Raw genomic sequence first — 24,479 nt, 5'->3', positions numbered from 1 at the left:
CTGCTCTGATCTTTATTATTTCCTTCCTTCTGCTTACAGTGGCCTTTTCTTGTTGCTCTTTTTCTAACTCTTTGAGTTGTTGGGTTAGGTAATTTATTACCATTGTTTCTTGTTTTTTGCAGTAGGCTTGTAGAGCTATGAACTTCCCTCTCAAGACTGCTTTTGCTGTGTCCCATAGATTTTGGATTGTAGTGTTTTCATTGTCATTTGTTGCCATGATGTTTTTTATTTCTTCTTTGATCTCTCTGGTAACCCAGTCAATGTTTAATAGCATGCTGTTTAGTCTCCATGTGTTTGATTTCTTTGGGTTGTTTTTATTGTAGCTGATTTCCAGTTTTATGCCACTGTGGTCTGAGAAGATGCTTGATATGTTTTCTATCTTCTTGAATTTGAAGAGACTTTGCCTATGTCCCAACATATGGTCTATCTTTGATAATGACCCATGTGCACTTGAGAAGAATGTATATTCTGTGGCTTTGGGGTGAAATGTTCTGAAGATGTCAATTAATTCCATCTGGTCTAGTGAGTCATTTAGGATTGATGTTTCTTTGCTGATTTTTTGTTTAGAGGATTTGTCCAATGGTGATAGTGGGGTATTAAAGTCTCCTACTATGATCGTATTGCTGTCAATCTCTCCCTTGATATCCTCCAGGAGTTTTTTTATGTATTTCGGTGCTCCTGTATTGGGTGCATATATGTTTACCAGAGTTATTTCTTCTTGTTGGATTGCTCCCTTTAGTCTTATGAAGTGGCCTTCCTTATCTCTTGTTATGTCCTTCACTTTGAGATCTAATTTGTCAGATATAAGTATTGCTACCCCAGCTTTTTTTTCAGTTCCATTTGCCTGGAAAACCTTTTTCCATCCCTTCACCCTCAGTCTGTGTGCGTCTTTTTTTCTGAGGTGGGTTTCTTGTAGACAGCAGATATATGGGTCATGTTTTCTTATCCAATCCATTTCCCTATGTCTTTTGATTGGGGCATTTAATCCATTTACATTTAAAGTTATTATTGATAGGTACTTATTTGTTGCCATTCCTATTCTTTACACCTGTGTTCCTTCTTTGCTTCCTATTTCTTTTTTTTTTTTTTTTTTTTACAGCAGACCCTTCAGCATTTCTTGCATTGCTGGTTTGGTGGTAATAAATTACCTTAGTCCTTTTTTTTCTGTGAAGCTCCTGATTTCACCTTCAACTTTGATTGATAGCCTTGCTGGGTACAGTATTCTTGGATTCAGACCCTTCCTTTGCATGACTTTGTATATTTCATTCCATTCCCTTCTGGCCTGATGAGTTTCTGTTGAGAAATCAGTTGCTAGTCTGATGGGGGTTCCTTTGTATGTAACTTTCTGTCTCTCTCTTGCCGCTTTTAAGATTCTTACTTTGTCGTAGGTGTTTGCCAATTTAATTATAATGTGCCTTGGCGTCGGTCTTTTGGGGTTCATTTTGCTTGGGACTCTGTGAGCTTCTTGGATTTGTGTGGGTTTTTTCTTCTCTATATCAGGGAAATTTTCTGTCATTATTTCTTCAAAGAGGTTTTCTATTCCTTGCTCAGCTTCCTTTCCTTCTGGAACCCCTATTATGCGGATGTTGTTTTGTTTCGTGTTGTCCCAAAGTTCCCTTAGGCTCTCCTCCTGCCTTCTAATTTTTTTTTCTAGAAGTTGCTCTACTTGGGTATTTTTTCCCATCTTGTCTTCTAGCTCACTGATGCGGTCCTCTGCTTCTTCTAGTCTACTCTTGATGCTTTCTATTGAGTTCTTTACACCAGTGATGTCATTTTTCATTTCTTCTTGGTTCTTCTTCATTTCCTCTTGGTTCTTGCTCATATTGTCGAATTTGTCTTCCATTCTTTTCAGCCACCTTATGACCATTTCTCTGAATTCTTTTTCTGGAAGGTTGCTTGCCTCCATTTTGTTTACTTCCTTTTCTGGTGATGCCTGCTTTTCTTTCATATGTGGGCTGTGTCTTTGTCTCTCCATGGTCTCTCTTCTCTGGATGTCTGGTTATGTAGTTCTCTCTCTCCTGCGTTGATTTAAAGGCACAAAATACAGCACTACCAGGTACAACACACAAGGCACTGAACAGAAATGTATTCACGATATTAATAACTTCCAATAAAGGTGACATTAGAAAGGCAAATTAAGGGATAGGAGAGAAAGAAGAAGAGGAAAAAGAAAGAAAGAAGAAGAAGAAAAAAGGAGTGTCAAAATGAAATTTGGAAAAGGGAAAAAAAGAAGAAAAAAAAGTAAGAGAGACAAGAAAGAGACTAAGAGAGAAAGGGAAACAGACTATATATATTGGGGATAAAACTCCTATAGAACAATCACTTATTCCAGCAAATGCCAGCAACAAGTACCTGGGGATTAATACAAACTACATCACCAACTAATATTGAGTGAGGCAAGGGAAAACAGAAGCACTAAACAAACAAAAAAATAAACAAAAGAAGAATAAGCAAAACAATCTCACAAAAAAGCATAAAAATTCGATATAATCTACATTCAAGCGAACAACAACAAAAGGACAGAGAGAAAAACAATTTTTTGGATAGTTAAGACAGCGAAGAGAGAGGTGTGTATGGACTTGGAGCAGGAGATTGGAGATTAGATATATAAGTAGGGTGAAATTTTTACAGGGGGTAAACAGAAAGAATAGGGAAAATCTAAAGCAGGAAAGGTGTAAGATAAACAGGACACCGAAAAGGGAAAAGTGAGGAAGAGAGTGATGGCATAAAGGTAGAGTTGAGATAGAGTAAAATGATGCTAAAGGAAAGATAATAATAGAATGTAGAACATTAATCCCAAAACAAAATGAAGAGAAAATAAAAAGACACTTAAAGAAAAGATAAAATAGCAGTAGTAATAATACGGATTGAAAATAAAAATGTAATAATTAATAAGGTAAAATCGGGTGAGGAAAAAAGAAAAAAAATAGTTTCTTAAGTAAAAGATGCAAAAAATGAAAATAAAAAAATAAAAAATAAAAATAAAATGTGGAGTAGTGAAGGTCATTCACTTCCTCTGTTGTTCTGTTTGGCACGCCTGTTTCTCAGTCCAGACAGTATTGCAGTTCCCTGCATTCCACTGCTCTTCAGTGATGTAAGCCAGTCCTGATTTTAAGCAGGCGGTGTGTCTTAATTCGTATTCCTTTATTTTTGATTACACAAGAGTCAATTTGTGATTCAGCCCCTGGGTGGCAGTGTTTCTGGATTGACTTCCGGGTTTATCTATGGCCTCTCTAGGGAGAGTTAGAGCCTTCTTTCCCTGTGGCGCTCACTACTGGTTTGTGGGAGTGGGCTGCCTCAGAGCTGGCTCTCCGATGGTCACTCCCCGCTCCAATCCCCAGGTTCCAGAAAAACAACTTTCCCCTGCAGTCTCCCAGGGTGTCCCCAACTGGGTGATCCTATGTATTGGGCTTAGAAATCAGAAGCAAGAATTTTAAGAGGAAAAAGCCCAAGTGTGCGCACTCCGTGGCTGCGCGTAAGTCTAGCAAACCCCTGAAATTCTTAGGGTGTCCCTGCACTTCAGATCAAAATGGGTTGCTTTTTAGAGAGCCCTTCTGTTAGCAGCTCTGAGGACCCCCTTCCACATTCACAGATCATGCCAGCCCCAACAGCCATGGATTTTTCTAGGCACAGACTTCCCTGGTCCTCCAGCTCCCGCAAAACGCGCGTTCCTCTCTCGCGCTGGGACCAGAGACCTCACCTTATCCTAGGCGAAATCTGACCTTTCCGTGGTGGAGTGTAGAGCTCCTCTGAACCCGTGTGTTTGCGCCAATTGGGGAGCGTTGTTCTGGGGCTCGCAGCTGTTCCGTGGGTGCCGCAGTTGTGGATTCTCAGGCTTCCTAACACTGTTTTTTAATCCATTCATCTGCTGATGGGCACTTAGGCTGTTTCCAAATCTTAGCTATGGTAAATTGTGCTGCTATGAACATAGGGGTGCATATATCCTTTCTGATTGGTGTTTATGTTTTCTTGGGATATATTCCTAGAAGTGGGATTACTGGGTCAAATGGGAGTTCCATTTTTAATTTTTTGAAGAAACTCCATACTGTTTTCCACACTGGTTGCACTAGTCTGCATTCCCACCAGCAGTGCATGAGGGTTCCTTTTTCTCCACATCCTTGCCAGCACTGGTCATTTGTTGATTTGTTTATGATAGCCATTCTGACAGGTGTGAGATGGTACCTCACTGTTGATTTGATTTGCATCTCTCAGATAATTAGTGACTGAATATGTTTTCATATGTGTCTTGGCCTTCTGTAGGTCCTCTTTCAAAGTGTCTATTTAGGTTCTTTGCCCATTTTTTGGATTATTTATCTTTTGTTAAGTTGTGTGAGTTCCCTATAAATTTTGGAGATTAAACCCTTATTGGAGGTAACATTGGCAAATATGTTCTCCCATGCAGTGGCTTTCTTGTTTTTTTATTGATGGTTTCTTTTGCTGTGCAGAAGCTTTTTATTTTGATGAAGTCCCGTTTGTTTATTTTCTCCTTAAGTTTCCATTGCCCTAGGAGCTGTATCGGTAAAGATGACATATGTCTGATATTTTACTGCCTATGGCTTCTTCTAAGATTCTTATGGTTTTCCATCTTATGTTTAAGTCCTTTATCTTGAGTTTATTTTTGTGTAAGGTGTAAGTTGGTGGTCTAGTTTCATTTTTTTGCATGTATCTGTCCAATTTTCCCAACACCATTTATTGAAGACTGTCTTGACTCCATTGTATGCTCTTGCCTCCTTTGTCAAATATTAATTGAGTATAATAGCTTGGGCCAATTTCTGGGTTCTCTATTCTGTTCCATTTGTCTGTATGTCTGTTCCTGTGCCAGTACCAGCAGTTTTGAGAACAGTGGCTTTGTAGTATATAGCTTGGTATCTGGTATTGTGATCCCTCCAATTTTGTTCTTCTTTCTCAAGATTGCTGCAGCTATTCAGGGTCTTTTATTACTCCAGATGAATTTTTGGAGAGTTTGTTCTGGGTCTTTGAAGTATGCAGTTAGTATTTTAATGGGGATTGCATTGAATCCATACATTGCTTTGGGCAGTATGGACATTTTAATGATATTGATTCTACCGATCCATGAACATTGTATATCCTTCCATTTGTGTCTTTATCTCTTTTTTCAGCATCCTGTAATTTTCTGAATATAGCTCCTTTACCTCCTTGGTTAAATTTATTCTTAGGTATCTTATTTTTTGTTGTTGCAATGGTAAATGGGATTTTTTCATTTCTCCTTCTGTGAGTTCATTATTGGTGTATAAAAAAAGCCATACATTTCTGGATGTTAATTTTGTATCCTGCTAGCTATTCCCTGACAGCCAAGAATCTGTTCTTCATTTCTAAAATTTTGTATTGTAAAAAAATGTTATGTAAGTGGAATCACAGTATTAATATTTTGAAATTGTTTTTTCAACCCACATAATTCTCTGGAGATTTAGCTAAATAGTTGTGTATGCTTATTTATTTATTTGTTTAATTTAAGATAAAATACACATAACAAAATTTACCATCTTAACCATTTTTAAGTGTACACTTCAGTGGTTTTAAATATACTCACATTTTTGTGTAACCATCTTCACTATTCATCTCTATACTTCTTTCATCTTGTAAAACTGAAACTCTATACCTATCCTATATAATAAAAGCTTAATATGCAAATCGACCGAATGGCAGAACAACTGGTGGAACGACCCGTCACTATGATGTGCATTGACTACCAGGGGGCAGACTGGCTAAACACAGGACCTGCCCCCAGTCCACAGGCTCCAAGCTGGCCAAGTCAGGTGCCAGTGGGGGCCCCTCAATCACCCCCTGGTCACCTCACAGATCGGCCCTGATCACCGGCCAGGCATAGGGACCCTACCTGTGCACGAATTTTGCTAATGGAGGAGCTGCCCCCAGGTGGTCAGTGTACTCCCACAGGGGGAGCGCCACTCAGCCAGAAGTCAGGCTCATGGCGGCGAGCGCAGTGGCGGTGGCAGGATCCTCTTCCGCCTCTGCGGCAGTGCTCAGGAGCAGCAAGCTGAGAGGTAAGGAGTGAGCAGGTGGGCAGTAAGGAGCGAGGGATCCCAGATTGTGAGAGGGATTTCTGACTGCCAGCTTAGGCAGACATCCCCTGAGGGGTCCTGGACTGCAAGAGGGCACAGGCCAGGCTGAGGGACCACCATCCCCCACCCCAGTGCATGAATTTTGGGCACCAGGCCTCTAGTTAAACAATAACTACCCATTCTTCCCCCAGCCACAGCTCCTGGGAATCACCATTATATTTCCTATCTCTAAGATTTTGACTAAATACCTCATGTAAGTAGAATCATGCAATATTTGTCTTTTTGTGATTTATTTCACTTAGAATAATGTCCTCAAGATTCATACATGTTGCACTGTGTATTAGAATTTCCTTCATTTAAGCCTGAATATCATTCCACTGTATGTATAAACCACATTTTACTTATCTATTCACCCATCATGAACACTTGGGTGGCTTCCACATTGAAGCTATTATGAATAATCCTATCTAATAAAAGAGTAATATGCAAATTGACCGTCACTCCAACACACAAGATGGCCACCCCCATGTGGTCAAAGATGGCTGCCGCCATGTGGACACAAGATGGCCGCCACAAGATGGCCAGTAGGGGAGGACAGTTGTGGGCGAACAGGCCAGCAGGGGAGGGCAGTTGGGAGGGACCAGGCCTGCAAGAGAGGGCAGTTGGTGGCAATCAGGCCTGCAGAGGAGGGCAGTTAGTGGTGACCGGGCCAGCAGAGGAGAGCAGTTGGGGGTGACCAGGCTGGCAGGGGAGGGCAGTTGGGGGCAACCAGGCCTGCAGAGGAGGACAGTGGGGCAACCAGGTCTGCAGGGGAGGGCAGTTAGGGGCGACCAGGCCTGCAGGGGAGGGCAGTTAGGGGCAATCAGGCTGGCAGAAGAGCAGTTAGGTGTCAATCAGGCTGGCAGGGGAGTGGTTAGGGGGTGATCAGGCTGGCAGGCAGAAGCAGTTAGGCACAATCAGGCAAGCAGACAGGCAAGCGGTTGGGAGCCAGCAGTCCTGGATTGTGAGAGGGATGTCCCAGATTGGAGAGAGTGCAGGCTGGGCTGAAAGACACCCCCTCTCCTGTGCACGAATTTCGTGCACCAGGCCTCTAGTGCTTCTATAAACATTGGTGTAAAAGATGTCTCTTAGAGATCTACTTTCAATTCTTTTAATTATATACCCAGAAGTGGAATTGTGTGGTCATGTAGTAATCTATTTTCAATTTTTGAGAACCTCCATGTGATTCCACAGCTGCCATACCATTTTACCACCAACAGTGCAAGGTCCATAAGGCTCTAATTCTCCACATGCTCACCAACACCTATTTTCCATGCTTTGATAGTAGCTATCCTAACTGATGTGAGGTGGCATCTCAGTGTAGTTTTGATGCATATTTGAATTCATTTTTTAAAAAATTTTTCTTGTTGGAACTTTTAGGAGTTCTCTATATATTCTAAATATTAATCTCTCATCAGATATATAAGTAAAAAATATTTTCTTTCATTCTGTGTGTTGCTTTTTACTCTGTGGATGGTATCTTTTTAGTTTTATTTGTTTAATTTTCTTTTTTAAAGTTACATGAATTGGGGTGACATTGGTGAATTTAAAAAGTGTACATTTCTATCATACATCAGATGATGTATACTGCATTGTGTGCCCATCATCCAGTCAAGTCTCCCATCACCATATAATAGACCCCCTTATCCTTTCCTACCGTCCTCCCCACTTCCATCTAGTAACCATGCTATTGTCTGAGTCTATGAGTTTTTGTTTGTTTTTCTTGTTTGTTCATTTGTTGCTTTCAGTTTTATACTCCACTTATGAGTGAAATCATATGGTTCTTGACTTTTTCTGACTTAGTTCGCTTAGCATGAAATTCTCAATCTCCACTGATGTTGTTCATGGCAATGTTTCATCTTTACATACGGCTTGGTAGTATGCCATTGTATATATGTACCATTCTTCTTCATCAAACCATCTATCAAAAAACACTTTGGTTTTCTCCATGTCTTGGCCACCGCTAATAATGCTTCAATGAACATAGGGGTGCATATATCATTGTGAATAAATGTTTTCAAAATTTTGGGGTATATACCCAGAAGAGGGGTTGATGGGTCATATGGTAACTCTATTCTTAATATTTTGAGGAACCTCCATACTGTTTTCATTAGTGGCTGAACCACCAGCAGTGAGTAGTGAATGAGGGTTCCATTTTCTCCACAACCTCTTCAACACTTGTTATTACTAGTGTTGTTGATTATAGCCATTCAAACAGGTGTGAGGTGGTATCTCGTTATCATTTTTTATTTTAAATTCATTTTATTTTTTGATTGGCGTTTCATAATTGTTAGTGAACTTGAGCATATTTTCATATATAACTTGGCCATTTGTGTGTTTTCTTGGGAGAAGTGTCTGTTTAGATCCTCAGACCATTTTTAGTTGAATTATTTGTTTTTGTGATGTTGAGTTGTATGAGTTTTTACATATTTTGAATATTAACCTGTGGGGAAGCACGGGACTTGGTTGGAAAGTCTGTATGAAGGATTCTCTGAAAGGTTGGAGGCCTCTAGGAGATTCTTGCCAAAGGTGGAAGACCCTGCCTTGACTTTTTCAAACAAGTCTGAGCCCCTGGGTGTTTTACTGGAATCTTTATGATTAGATTTCAAAACATCCTTGTTTTAAAGACACTACAAGAAGACTTACCCTTCTGATAGTATCTAGATTTTAGTTCAAACTGTTGCTGCAATAAAAGCCTAAGGAAGCAGGTGAATAGGGCTGTCTGATTCCTTTAGCCAGACACTCCCTTAGCCATCTTTTTCACAGAAATGTGTGTGAGAGTAATCATTCATCTGTTGCTCAGGGTCTGCTGTACAGTCCCGGCATTAACCCATGTTGTAGCTGTTTTCAAATATCTTCTCCATTTGCTTGGTTACCTTTCTGTTTTGTTGGCAGTTTCTTTTACTGTGCAGAAGTTTTTTAGTTCAGCAGTTGCCGGAAACCGATCATTGTCCCACTAATAGAGAGATGTGGACAGGGAATACTGAAGGCTGGTCAACCTTAAATGCTCTGAAAGGTCAGAGCTAATCACTCATTGTTTAGTTGAGACATTGGTAGCTGAAGCAGCCTCCACCTGTTAGTCTTATGTAAATTCTTGCTGATTGGCTATTACTGGAATTTCCTGCCTAAAGAATATGGGTGTATCCCATAATTTTAATAAAAGGGATAGCAAGGCCAGAGCGGGGTGTAGTCCTCCCTCTAGAGTTGGGCTCCCGCCTGGCCCCCAATATTCCCAAATTAATATTTTTCTAGTCTCTTTCATTTGTGTGCGGCCTCCTTCAGAACCCGAACCCTGAACCTGAACCCTGAACCACGGGGACGTGAAAAGGGGTTCCCACAAATAGTCCCATTCATTTATTTTTGTCTTTACTTCCCCTGCCTTTGGGTTCAAATTCTTTAAATATTCTCTAAAACCAAGGTCCATAAGTTTAGTGCTTATGTTTTCCTTCTACATGATTTATTGTTCAGGCCTTATATTTAAGTCTTAGATCTACTTTGAGTCAACTTTTATATGTGGGAACAAAAAGAAATCTAATTTCATTCTTTTGCATGTGGCCTTCCAATTTTCACAGCATGTTTTATTGAAAAGGCTTTCTGTTCTTAATTGTATGTCTTTGGCTCCTTTGTCAAAAATTATTTGCCCATATACATGTAGTTTTGTTTCTAGGCTCTCAATTCTGTTCCATTTGTATGTGTGTCTGCTTTCCTGCCAATACCATACCATTTTTATTACTGTCACTTTGTAGTATAATTTGAAGTCAGGGAGTATGATACCTCCTGCTTCCTCCTCCTCTTCCTCCTCTTCTTCCTCCTCCTCCCCTTCCTCCTCCCCCTCCTCCTTTTTTTTGGTGGTTCCATACAAATCTCATGATTTTTTGTTCTATTTCTTTATAGAATGTCATTGGGATTTTTTTTATTGTTGTTAATCCTCACTGGAGGATATTTTTTCTATTGCTATTTAAAAATATATATTTTTATTGATTTCAAAGAGGAAGGGAGAAGAAGAGATAGAGAGAAACATCAATAATGAGAAAGAATCATCCATTGGCTGGCTCCTGCATGCCTCTACTGGGGATCAAGCCTCCAACCTCAGGAATGTGACCTTGACCGGAATTGAACCTGGGGCCCTTTAGTCCACAGGCCAATGCTCTATCCACTAAGCCAAACCAGCTAGGGCTCCACGCTTTTTAGAGAGAGTGGAAGGGAGGGAGGGAAAGGGGAGGATGAAAAGAGAGAGTGAGAGAAAAACCGATGTGAAACACATTCATTGATTGCCACCTGTGCACCCCCCAGTGGACCAGGGATGAACCTGTAATCCAGGTACCAGGAATTGAACCTGTGACCCTTCAGTGCACAGGCCAATGCTCTAACCACTGAAAACACCTCACAGGGCTCTCACTGGGATTTTGATGGGGATTGCATTAAATTGGTATATTGCTTTGGGTAATATGACCATTTTAACTATGTTGACTCTTCCAAACCATGAACACTGAAGATCTTTCCATTTCATTGTGTCTTTTTCAATCTCTAATCTCCAAAATTTATAGGGAACTCATACAACTTAACAAAAGGAAGATAAACAATCCAATCAAAAAATAGGCAAAGGACCTAAATAGACACTTTTTGAAAGACGGCCTACAGAAGGCCAAGAGACATATGAAAACATGCTCAAAGTCTCTAATCATCCAAGAGATAAAAATCAAAAGACAATGAGGTACCATCTCACACCTGTCAGAATGGCTATCATCAATAAATCGACAAACAACAAGGGCTGGCAAGGATGTGGAGAAAAAGGAACCCTCATGCACTGCTGGTGGGAATGCAGACTAGTGCAACCACTGTGGAGAACAGTATGGAGTTTCCTCAAAAAATTAAAAATGGAACTCCCATTTGACCCAGTAATCCCACTTCTAGGAATATATCCCAAGAAATCAGAAACACCAATCAGAAAAGATATAAGCACCCCTATGTTCATAGCAGCACAATTTACAATAGCTAAGATTTGGAAAGAGCCTAAGTGCCCATCAGCAGATGAGTGGATTCAAAAATTATGGTACATCTACACAATGGAATACTGTGCCGCTATAAAAAAGAAGGAACTCTTACCATTCGCAATAGCATGTATGGACATGGAGAGCATTATTCTAAGCATAATAAGTCAGAGAAAGATAACTATCACATAATCTCACACATTTGTGGAATATAATGTACAACATAAACTGATGAATAAAAATAGAGACAGAGAAGCATGGAACAGATTGTCAAACTTCAGAGGGAAGAAGGTGGGGTTGTGGTGGTGGTAAGAAATCAACCAAAGGACTTGTATGCATACATATAAGCATAACCAATGGACACAGACACTAGCGGGGTGAGGGCATTTGCTGGGGCGTGGGGGTGGCCAGGGAGAGGTCAATGGGGGAAAAAGGAGACATACGTAATACTATATGTAATACTTTAAACAATAAAGAATTAAATATATATATATATATGTGTGTGTGTGTGTGTGTGTGTGTGTGTGTGTGTGTGTGTGTGTGTGTATTCTCACCAAACAGAAAAATGGTAATTCTGTGAGGGGATGGATATGTAACTAACCTTATTGTGGTAAACATTTTGCAATATATACTTGCATTACATTGTACATCTTAAACATATACAATATTATATGTCAGTTATATCTAAATAAAACTGGGGGAGAGGGTCAGGCACCTGAGCAAATTATTTGAGGAATTTTGGTGTCAGGAATCTAGTTCAAATATTTGGGGACATAGCACAGTAAATCAGTGATAAAAATAAAACTTGAAATGGCACTGAATACACTTTAAGCCAATGTATATTGTTGAGCCTAAATCCATATAAGCATAGATAATTTTGATTCCGTAAATGGAAAGAAGTTGGCACAGAAGAATAGTCATGAAAGGAGGGGACACACAGAAATAACATGTACTATTCTAGTAGTGATTTTATTAATTTTGCCTTCTACTGACAAACATTAAACACAGAATTTTGTTCCATGTTTATATATTGCAGGTTGACCATTTATTTCCATCAACACCACCAATATAATCTCTATAGGATCTTCTTAGGAGTTAATAATTTCAAGGCAGTCTTTCTCTCTCCTTCCCATTGGCTATGCTATAATCAGATTCTCAATGCCTTTAGATGTCCTAATTCTAAATCAGTGTGGCAAAGCCTTCGAGTTTTCCCTAGAAATTTATGAAAGGACTCAAATTCTGTTTCATTAAAAGAAAGAGGATTTTTTCCCATGACTGGTTGTCTATTAGTGAAGATGCATCTGCTTTATTTATTGCACCACCGTGCTTCATAGAACTAGAAGCATTGCTTGAACAGTCAGTTTCCCATGAATCTAAGGCCCAAGATCTGGATTTATATTCTTGTTTTACTGTATACTAGTAGTTTCCTTTTAAAAAATTCATTTCTTCATTTACAAAATAAAGTTAATTTTATCAAATTCATTAAAACTCTAGAAACTAGAAGGGCAATTATTAGAAAACTTTAAATAAAACTTTCTCACCTGAAGTGGCAGAGAGTCATTGATGTTTTTGAAGTCATTGTCAAAAACAATGGCAGCCAGCACTTTTTGAGATTTATAGTCATACTTCATGTATGTCTCAAACTCACTTTCTGAATAAAAGCCATGAACTGTAGAGAGGAAAAGTGTTCACTTAAATAAAAATGTCTGATAATTCCTCATGTTGGGGGAGATACTACTTTACATGGACAAAATTTTGTCAAAATATTGTAAGTTTAAAAACACTGTTTCTCAAATATTGCTATCCTAACTACTTAATGGAATTTGGGGTTCAAAACAATTTTAGGTATTTTATAAAGTTCTACTACAATTTTAAATAATAATCATTATAAAGCATATACAATAGGCAAAAGTAGGTTTAGAGTTGTTCATATGGAAAATAATACAATAATCTTACCTAATAATAGACAAACATGTAAATTGACCGTACCTCCGCTACACCACCAGCCAAGCTGGAGTGATATGCAAATCAACCCAACAAAGATGGAGGTTAATTTGCATACACAGGTGCCAAGTGACAGGGGCAGGACGCAGGCATTATGCCCCATCTTGGTCTCTCAGGGCCTCTGGGCAGCATGGGAAGGCAGGGCCGGAGCGGAAAGAGGCAGTTCCAGGGCCTGAGTGGAAAGGGGCTGGACCGGAGTGGAAAGACCGTGCCGGCAGCCAGGGAAAGAAAAGCCCATTCTAGCACAAATCTTCGTGCATCGGGCTTCTAGTTAATAAATAATAATACAAGAATAAACTTTGTGTTTCATGTACTCACAACTGTAAACCTAGTTTTGCCCACCCCTGTATAAAGGTAAGTCATTATTCAACAGGAAAATGCGAATCACGAACACAATGAGATACCACTTCACATCCATTGAAATGGCTACAATAAAAAAAGATAGATGACAACAAGTGCTGCTGAGGATGTTGAAATATTGGTTCCTCCATACACTACTGACCAGAATATAAAATGGTACAACTTTAAATTAAGCCTGTCAGTCCCTCAAAATATTAAACACAGAGTTACCACATGAGGAAGTCATTCTACTCCTAGGTGTATACCCAAAAGAAATGAAAACATATGTCTACATTAAACTAACAGATGCGTAGTCACAGAAGTACAATTTATAATAGCTCAAAGGTGTAAACAACCCAAATGCCCATCAACTGATGAAGGATATACCAACTGAATACAGTATATTCATACAATGGGATATTTAACAACAAAAAGGAATGAAGTAATAATACATGCTGCAACAATGATAAACTCTGGAAACATTATACTAAGTCAAAGAAGCCAATCACAACAAAATACATATTGCATTTATATAAAATCAATATGGAAAGGGTGTAAATAAACATTTTATATAAAAGGTTTATAATAGACAAATGTATTTGGAAAGAAAGTAGATGTTTTCCTAATCTTGATGAAGATACGAAATTGTGGTGTCATGACTGAAGGTTATGGGACTTATTTTTGATGAAAAAAATGCGCTAAAACTGATTGTAGTAATGGTTGCACAACTCTGGAAATATGCTAAAAGCCACTCAACTGTACACTTTAAATGAGTGAATGTATGGTATGTGCATTATATCTCAAAAAAGCTATTGGGCTTTTTTTTTTTTTTTTTTTTGCTTTTTTTTAAGGTAAATCAGAAGATGGAGATCACTTAAAACCGTGCTTTATAAAAAACAACACTATTTATGGATCAATAGCTGTATTGAAATACCAGAGGGAGGAGTCAGTGAAGATAGATCAGCAGAAATTACCTAACTGAAACAAGAGAGAAAAAAATTTGAAAAGAAGTTGAATAGAGCCTCTTTTGGGAAATACAAAATGTTTAGCATTTATGTCTTCATAGTCCTAAGAGAAGAGAAAGAAGGCCATATTGAAAAACAATTTTTAGAAATAATGCCTAAAATTCTCCAGATTTGGTGCAAGAGACAAACTTACAGATTCAAAAGGCTCAGTGAACTCTGTACAGAATAAACCAAAAGAAATCTGTGCTCAGACATATCATAATCTAACTTTTGACAAATAAAGAAAGAAAATGTCTTAAAAGCACCTAGAGAGAAATGACACATTATCTATAGGCAAATAAGGATTCAAAGTTATCACAGGCTTTTTTCAAAGTATCACAGGCTTTTTTTTCCCCTGAGACCAAGGAGGTCAGAAGAAACTGGCAAATATTTTTTTTAAATGTTGAAAGGGACAACTGTCAATCCAGAATTTGATAACAAATGAAAATAACCTCAAGACCATGAAGTTGAAATAAATACATTCTCAGATGAAGGAAAACAAAGAGAATTTGTTACTAATAGACCTGCTTTAAGAAATTATTTAAGAAATTTCTTCAGAAAGAAGGAAAATGATATCAAAAGAAAACTTGGAACTTTGAGGATGAAGGAAGAGCCACAGCTATGGTAAATATGTGAGAAATAGTTTTCTTACGTTCTTTAAAATGTGTGTGTGTGAATTATAATATTTCCTGGTAATGTTTTCAACTTATGTAGATTTGGAAACTACACCATAAAGAGAAATATATAAAGGGATCAATATATATTGGTAATCATTTGACATTATGACAAGTGGTAAACTAGGCAGAGTGCGAAAATTAAGTATGCATATTTTAACTCCAAGAGCAACCATATATATCAGAAGTGTAACTAATCCATTTTTTTCTTTCATGGATGATACATTTAGTGTCATATTTGATAATTTTTCAACTAACTCTAAGTTACAAAGATTTTCTCTCTAAATTTTGTATCATTTTACTTTTAGAACTGATTAATTTTGATGCAATTTTTATTGTTTTGTTTATTGATGTCCAATTGTTCAATACATTTGTTGAAAAATTATCCTTCCACTGAATTCTTTTGCACCATTATAAAAAAATATTCTGGACTATTTGTGTAAGTCTATCACTGGGTTCTTTGTTCTATGTGTCTATCCCTCTACCAAAAGCACAGTGTCTTTATAACTACAATTATATTATAAGTCTTAAAATTGTAATTTTAAGGTGTAATTCCTCCAACTTTATTATTTTTTACATTGTTTTAGTTCTATAAAAAATTAAGGATAATCTTAATTTCTAACCTTTTATACTGATGTTTAAATTCCTCTTCATGTTTTCAATGATCTCTTTTACCACATTAATATTAGAAGGCACGTAAATCAATTCCCACTCTTGAGGATTTTTGAGGAAAGAAGGCAGACCACTGATGGGTATAGGATTATAATATCGAGGTCCAACAAAATTTACATTAATAAGTGAACGAAATAGCAAAAGCAACATTGGAAACACCACTGCTGTTAGGACTTCAAATAATAAATTAATGTAATGCCTTCTCTAGAAGAGGAACAAAAGATAGCGTTAATGAAGAGTACACATTCAATGCCAATGAATAGTTCTATTATATTCTGCTAATTTAACACTAGAAAATACTAGTGTTTCCTGGACTTTCTTGTACCACCCTCAACCCTCTCCACTACCAACCTTCTTATAGATCAGACTATACTATTGATTAATATAGTTTTGTAGGTTTGGAAGAGCTACCTACAGCTATTAAATTGATTTTTTAAAACACACAAACACACATATCCTGAATTGCAACAGGCAGGCATTTATAGATATTTTTCATGAATGCTTTTACCTACCTTTATGGTAAAATTTTTCCAGAGAAGCACGACAAATTGGTTGAATGTCAAGAAATCCATTCTTCTACAAAGAGTGTATATTCAACTCCAAGTATGGAGAAAAGGTTTTTTAATGTTAAGTTACCTAATAATGTGAAGATCAAGCAAATAACAGCATTACTCCTTTCTCCCAATTTTCTCCTTATTCAGACTTAAAGATTAATACAAGAATAATTATGTATTTGAGATAAAGAAAATTATATTGTTTATATTTTTCTACCTATTAATTTACTTAATATCTAATGAAATTCCAATATGTTTAAAACACAAGAAAATAAAGAAATAACAGTAAGAAGTGGTTCTATTTCTCCAGAACCTGATGTTCCCTATCCTAGTTTCTAGGACCAGATAGTTCCACAGGTGAATTCTACCAAACATCTAAATAAGAGTTAATACCAACCCTCTTCAAAGTTTTCCAAAACAATTATAGAGTAAAGAACACTTCCAGCCGAAACCGGTTTGGCTCAGTGGATGGAGCGTCAGCCTGCGGACTGAAGGGTCCCGGGTTCGATTCCGGTCAAGGGCATGTACCTTGGTTGCGGGCACATCCTCAGTGGGAGGTGTGCAGGAGGCAGCTGATCGATGTTTCTCTCTCATCGATGTTTCTAGCTTTCTATCCCTCTCCCTTCCTTTCTGTGAAATATCAATAAAATATATTTTTTTTTTAAAAAAAAAGAACACTTCCAAACTCATTTTAGGAGGTCACTATTATCTTGATACCAAATCCAAATAAGGACCCTACAAGAAAAAGAAACAATGGGCCAATATCTCTGATAAACACAGATGAAAAATCCTCAATTATTCAAATTGAAGTCAACAGTACATTAAAATCACACATCATGATCAAATGAAATTTATCTCTGAGATGCAAGGGTGGTTTAGCATATGAAAATCATTAAATGTAATATAACACATAACAGAATGAAGGTTTAAAATCATCTAATCATCTCAATAAATGCAAAAGAAAAGCATTTGACAAAATTCACTCTTTCAGAATAAAAACATTCAACAAATTATATACATAAAGAAAATTCCTCAGCAAAATAAAGGTCATATATGAGAAGCTCACAGCTGACATCATACTCAAAAGTGAAAAACTGAAAGCTTTTTCCTGGTAGATCTAAAGCAAGGCAAGGATGCCCACTCTTGTCACTTCTATTGAACATAATACTAGCAGTCCTGATAAGAACAATTATGCAAGATTATCAAATACATCCAAATAAATAAGTAAAATTGTCTCTGTTCCCAGGTGGCATAATCATATATACAGAAAATACTAAAAGCTCCACAAAAAACACAGTATTAGAACTAATAAAACTAAAAGAACTAATTAAATGAATTCAGCAAAGTTATAGGACACAAAATCAACATAGAAAAATAAGTTGAGTTTCTAGAGACTAATAACATAACTAAAAAGGGAATTAAGAAAACAATCCCATTTACACTAGCATCAAAAACAATAAAATATATAGAAAAAAACTTAACCAAAGAAGTAAAAATTTTGTACATTGAAAACTATAAAACTGATGAAAGAAATTAGAGCTGACACCAGTAAGTGAAAAGATGTCCTGTGTTAATGTATTGGAAAATTTGTAATTGTTAAACTGTCCATATTACCTAAAGGGATCTACAAATGAAATACAATCCATATAAAAATTCCAATGATTTTAAAGCCAAAATAGAAAACAACCCTAAAGTACACATAGAGACTTAATAGAAAAAGCAATCTGGGGGGGGGGGGGGGGAAGCTGAAGGCATCACACTTGCAGATTTCAAAATATATTAAAAAGATACAGTAATTAAAATAGGATGGTATTGGCAGAAAAACAAAGATATAGACCTATGGAACAAAAAAAATATCATGAAAAATAGAGAAGATCCAAACACAACATAATGAACAAGTTCACTTTATATACATACATACATACATACATACATACATACATATACACATACTATAGGCCAGGTGCATGAAATTCGTGCACGGCAGGAGGGGGGGTGTCCCTCAGCCCAGCCTGCACCCTCTCCAATTTGGGACCCCTCAAGGGATGTCCAACTGCCCGTTTAGGCCCGATCCTGGGATCGGGCCTAAACGGGCAGTCGGACATCCCTCTCACAATCCAGGACTGCTGGATCCCAACTGCTCACCTGCCTGCCTTCCTGACTACCCCTAACCGCTTCTGCCTGCCATCCTGATCACCCCCTAATCACTCCCCTGCCAGCCTGATTGATGCCTAACTGCTCCCCTGCCAGCCTGTTTTCCCCTAACTGCCTTTCCCTGCAGGCCTGGTCACCGCCAACTTCCCTCCTCTGCCGGCTTGGTCACCCCTAACTTCCCTCCCCTGCAGGCTTGATCGCCCCCAACTTCCCTCCCTTGCAGGGCTGGTCCCTCCCAACTGCCCTCCCCTGCTGGCCTGATCGCCCACAACTGCCCTGCCTTGCAGGCCTGGTCCCTCCCAACTGCCATACCTTGCTGGCCATCTGTGGTGGCCATCTTGTGTCCACATGGGGGCAGGATCTTTGACCACATGGGGGCAGCCATCTTGTGTGTTGGAGTGATGGTCAATCTGCATATTACTCTTTTATTAGATAGGATAGAGGCATGGTGCACGGGTGGGGGCCAGCTGGTTTGCCCTGAAGGGTGTCCCGGATCAGGGTGGGGGTTCCCTTGGGGCATGGGGTGGCCTGGGCGAGGGGCCTGTGGTGGTTTTCAGGCCACGCACGCCCCCTGGCAACCCAAGTGGAGGCCCTGGTATCTGGGGTTTATTTATCTTCTACAATTGAAACTTTGAAGCCTGGAGCAGAGGCTTGGGCTGGCCAGGGCTGCAGAAGCTTGGCTTCCTCCATCGCCACAGGCAACCCTAGCCTCCTGCTCTTTCCAGCTCCGTGGCTGCCGCCATTTCTGTTTGGATTTATGTATCTTCTATCATTGAAACTTTGTAGCCTTGAGTGGAGGCCTAGGCCGCCAAGGGCAGGTGGAAAGCTTGGCTTCCTCCATTGCCGGGGAAACCCAAGCCTCGCTCCTGCTCTCTGTGGCTGTAGCCATCTTGGTTGGGTTTATTTCCATATTCGCTCCTGATTGGCTGGTGGGCGTGGCTTGTGGGTGTAGTGGAGTGGTGGTTAATTTGCATATTACTCTTTTATTAGATAGGAAATATATATATTTTAGAGGCTCAGTGCACGAAATTGTGTGAGACCCAGACCCACAGTGCCACGAGACCCATCAATGCATCTCCTGGTGACCGTCATTTGGTCATTATGGTTTTATGGCGTTACAGCCACTGGCGTTTTATTTTATACACACACACACACACACACACACACACACACAAACACACACTAGAGGCCTGGTGCATGAATTCGTGCATGGGTGGGGTCCGGCTGGCCCGCCCCAATGGGGACTGATCAGGGCCAAGTCGGCGGGCAGGAGGGGAGGGGATGTGGGAGGTTAAGGGGGAGATCGGGGCCCCAATTGGGCCAGTTGGCTGCTGCAGTGCATGTCATATCAACAGGTCGTTCCAGTCATTCCAGTCATTCCCGTCGCTTGGCTTTTATATATATAGATATATTTTTCTACACAAAAATTTGTATTGTTGATCAAACACACATGAAATATTTGTGAAAACTGCTCATAGTCTTTCCATAAAAGCAATAGGCAAATAAACGAATTCCGTAAAGTAGCAGGATACAAAATAAATAGCCAGAAGTCAGTTGATTTTCATACACCAATAATAAACTATCAGAAAGGGAAACTAAGAAAATCATCCCAATTGTAATTGCATCAAAAAAGATACCTAGAAATAAATTTAAACAAGGATGTAAAAGACCTGTACTCAGAAAGTTATATGACACTGAAAAAAGAAATTAATGAAGATACAAATAAATGGAAGCATATACCATGTTCGTGCATAGGAACATACTAGAATAACATAACAAAATTTCCATAATCCCCAAAGCAATATATAGATTCAATACAATTCCTATGATACCAATGGGATATCACACAGAAATAGAACAAATAATCCAAAAATGTATATAGAACCACAGAGGAGCCTGAATAGCCATAGCAATCTTAAAAAAGAAGAACAAAGTTGGCGGAATCATGCTACCTGATATCAAACTATACTATAAGGCTATAGTAATGAAAACAGCATATTATTCTAATTAAAACAAACATGCTGATCAATGGAACAGAATAGAAAGCAGAAAAATAAACCCAACCTCAATAAAGCCATGGTCAACTAATATTTGACAAAGCAGGTAAGAATATACAATGTGGTAAAGACAGTCTGTTCATTTAATGATGTTGAGAAAATTGGAGAGATACGTACAAAATAAATGAAACTAGACCATGTACTTACACCATGTACAAAAATAAACTCAAAATAGATTAAAGGCTTAAATGTAAGACTTAATACCATAAAAAAGCATAGAAGAAAACATATGCAGTAAAACTTTGGACATTTGTCATAGCAATATTTTTTTGATATATCTCCTCAGTCAAGAGAAACAAAAATAAATAAATATAAACAAACTAGAGGCCCAGTGCATGAAATTTGTGCACTGGGGGAGGTGTGCCTCAGCCCAGCCTGCACCCTCTCTATCTGGGACCCCTCAGTTAGGGATCGGGCCTAAACCGGCAGTCAGACATCCCTCTCACATTCCAGGACTGCTGGCTCCCAACCACTTCTGCCTGCCAGCCTGATCAATCCCTAACCATTCCCCTGCCAGCTTGATCGACGCCTAACTGCTCCCTGCCAGCCTGATCAATGCCTAACTGCTTTCCTGCCAGCCCAATTGCCCCCAACTGCCTTTCCCTGCAAGCCCGGTCGCCCCTAACTGCCCTCCCATGAAGGCCTGGTTGCCGCTAACTGCCCTCACCTACTGGCCTGGTTGCCCACAACTGCCCTCCCCTGCCAGCCATCTTGTGGCTGTGGGCACCACCATCTTTGAGGGCGTGGCAGTCAATTAGCATATTCCCTCCTTATTGGCTGTGGGCACTATCATCTTTGCGATGGCATGAGGGTCACTTAGCATATTCCCTCTTTATTAGATAGGATGGGACTACATCTAACTAAAACATTTTTGCACATCAACAAAATGAAATGACAACCCACTGAATGGGAGAACATATTTGCCAATGATATATCCAATAAGGGGTTAATATCCAAAATTTATAAAGACTTTACAAAACTCAACACCAAAAAATTAATCGAATTTAAAAATGGGCAAAGGACCTGAATAGACACTTCTTCAAAGAACACATACAGGTGCCCAATGACATGTGAAAAGATGCTCAATGTCACTGATCATTAGAGAGATGCAAAATAAAATCACAATGAGATATCACCTCATGCTTATAAGAATGGCTATCATCAATAAATCAACAAAGAACAAGTGCTGGCAAGGATGTGGAGAAAAGGGAACCCTCGTACACTACTGGTGGGAATGCAGACTGGTACAGCCACTGTGGAAAGCAGTATGGAGTTTCCTCAAATAAATTAAAAATGGATCTGCCTTATGACCCAGTGATTTTACTTCTGGGAAAATATCCAAAGAAACATGAAACAAGAATTGAAAAGAATTCTTTTTGAATGCAATGTATTTGCATTCCAATCTACATTGCAGCATTATTTCTTTATAATAGACTAGATTTGGAAGCAGCCCAAGTGCCCATGAGTAGATGAGTAGATAAAAACTGTGATACCCTCTTGAGGAATTCCAACATGGTGGAGAGCAGGACCGGGGTGAGGGTGCGAGTGTGAGTGGGTGAGTGTGTGCGAGAGAGAGCATGTGTGCATGTGAGAGTGGGGGGCATCTGTCTGTAGGTGCAGAGACTAGGATCTGGCTGTTCGGGTGCTCCTGAAGGGGCAGCTGCTGGCCACAGCAGCTTGGTATTAGAGAGCATGCCATTTTGGAATAGCCACAGGATCTTCCTTGGGAGGAGGCTATTGGGAGCTGCCAAGACCCAGCACCCTGAGGCTGAAGACTGACACAACTGGCCCGGCCATTGCACCCTGGTGCCCTGGCCAGGAGCCACACCCTGAACCAACTGGGCACCCCAAAAAGACAGGCCCTGCAGTCATGAATCAGTGTGCCTGGCCCCCAGCCCCAAGCTGTGGCCTGGCACACCTAGATATGTAGACCCACATCACAACCCTGAGTGCTCGGCTCCACCACCATGAACCAAAGCCCCCATATGCATCTACCTGCTGCTGTGACCTAGTGCTTAACCCAGCAGTCTGGATGATCAGCCCTTCAGCCATGACTGGGTGCACCCAGAAGACTGCACCAGTGCCATGATCTGGCACTGCTGACTCAGTGCCCCTGGATGCCCGAATTAGCCACTTTAACCTGGATTCCTGGACTTCTCAGACAGTGACTCACATTGGCCTGCATCAGAGAACTGCCCGGGAGGCCTGGGAGCAACACAACAAGAGGCCAGAGTCAACAACATCAGAGGAAAATCCAGCGAGCTCCACAAACAGCAGATCCAAAAACTTGTATAACAGTTGGCAAGATGTGGTCAGGGTTGAGACTTACAGTCAGCACACCTGAGGGGAGACCCCACCATCAAATGGGGCATCAGCAATCAAGACCCAAGTACAATAGAAGAGCCCAAATAACCCACATAAGGGACATTCTTAGATAATCCAACTCAGGAGATCAATGAGGCTCCACCACTAGGACACACAAGATACTGTCTACAGAAGGCCTTGCCATGAAGACTCAGAGGCATAGTAGTTCTGTATAATACACAGAAACAAACATAAAGATGCAGCTAAAATGGGGAGACAAAGAACCAACCCCCAAATGAAAGAAAAAGAGAAATCACTGGGAAAGGATCTTAATGAAATGGAGGCAAGCAATTATTGAGTTATAGAGTTCAAAGTAATGGTTATAAAGATGCTCAAAAAACTTAGTGAAAACTGCAAGTAATTTACTGAGAACTACAAGGTACTAAATGAGATCTATATAAGCATGAACAAAGATGTAGAAACCATGAATAAGAACAAATGAGAAATGAAGAATGATAGCTGAAAGAAAGACTATCCTGGAAGGAATCAACAGTATATGAGAAGAATTTGGGTACTGAATCAGCAAATTATAAGGCAAGATAGAAAAAACACCCAATCAGAGCAGCAATTTGAAAAGCAGGAGGAGTTTAAAGGAGCTTTGAGACAACATGAAACATAACAATATCCACATCATAGGGGTACCAAAAGGAGAAGAATCTGAGCAAGGAATGGAGACCCTCTTTGAAGAAATAATACCAGAAAACTTCCCTAACCTGGTGAAGAAAAAAAGTCACACAAGTTAAAAAAAAATAAATAAAAAACAAGTTTCCCAATCAAGATGAACCCAAAAAGACCCATACCAAAATGTAAAATGGTAAACATTAAAGACAAAGAATCTTAAAGGCTGCAAGAGAGAGGCAGGAAGTTACCTACAAAGGAGTCCCCATTAGTCTGTCAGCTGATTCCTCAATAGAAAAACAGGGCAGAAGGGGATGGCATGAGGTATACAAAGCAATGAAAATCAAGGGACTGAATCCAAGACTAGTCTATCTAGTAAGGCTATCATTCAAACTTGAAGGAAAAATAAAGAGCTTTCCAGACCAAAAAGAGGGCTAAAGGAGTACATTATCATCAAACCACCATTGCAAGAAATGCTAAATAGACTGCTTTAAGAAGATAATGAAAGAGAGAGGAACAAAGGAGGGTCATACAGAGACAAAGAAGGTCACTACATAAAACTAAAGGAATCAATCCAACAAGAAAATATAATCATTGTTAACATATATGCACACAATATGGGAGCACCAAAATATATAAAAACTAGAGGCCCGGTGCATGAAATTCGTGAACACGGGGGAGGGGGTGTCCCTCAGCCTAGCCTGCACCCTTCCCAATCTGGGACCACACAAGGGATGTCCGACTTCCCTCTCACAATCCAGGACTGCTGGCTCCCAACTGCTCGCCTGCCTGCCTTCCTGATTGCCCCTAACTGCTTCTGCCTGACAGCCTGATCACCCCCTAACCACTCCCCTGCCAGTCTGATTGATGCCTAACTGCTCCCCTGCCAGCCTGTTTTCCCCTAACTGCCCTCCCCTGCAGGCCTGGTCACCCCTAACTGCCCTCCCCTGCAGGCCTGGTCCCCCCCA

The 24,479-nt window shown here is 39.6% G+C and overlaps 1 protein-coding gene across 1 annotated transcript in view; it reads right to left on the bottom strand.

The window, feature by feature from the left end:
• The window catches only part of LOC308252652 (phospholipid-transporting ATPase ABCA3-like), a gene marked incomplete at both ends in the record, with an annotated part of 430,835 nt that extends 414,499 nt beyond the window's left edge, over positions 1–16,336 (bottom strand). The window contains 3 exons of the mRNA XM_080677417.1: positions 12,613–12,740; positions 15,716–15,968; positions 16,277–16,336. Coding sequence (XP_080533543.1) covers positions 12,613–12,740; positions 15,716–15,968; positions 16,277–16,336 — 441 coding nt within the window. The remainder of the gene's footprint in view (positions 1–12,612; positions 12,741–15,715; positions 15,969–16,276) is intronic.
• Between the last annotated feature and the right edge of the window lie 8,143 nt (positions 16,337–24,479).

Source organism: Plecotus auritus, assembly GCF_963455305.1.
Source record: "Plecotus auritus genome assembly, chromosome: 7".
NCBI classification, from domain to species: Eukaryota; Metazoa; Chordata; class Mammalia; order Chiroptera; family Vespertilionidae; genus Plecotus; species Plecotus auritus.
Note: the sequence above shows the minus strand (reverse complement) of the source record. Positions and strands in the feature narration are given on the sequence as shown.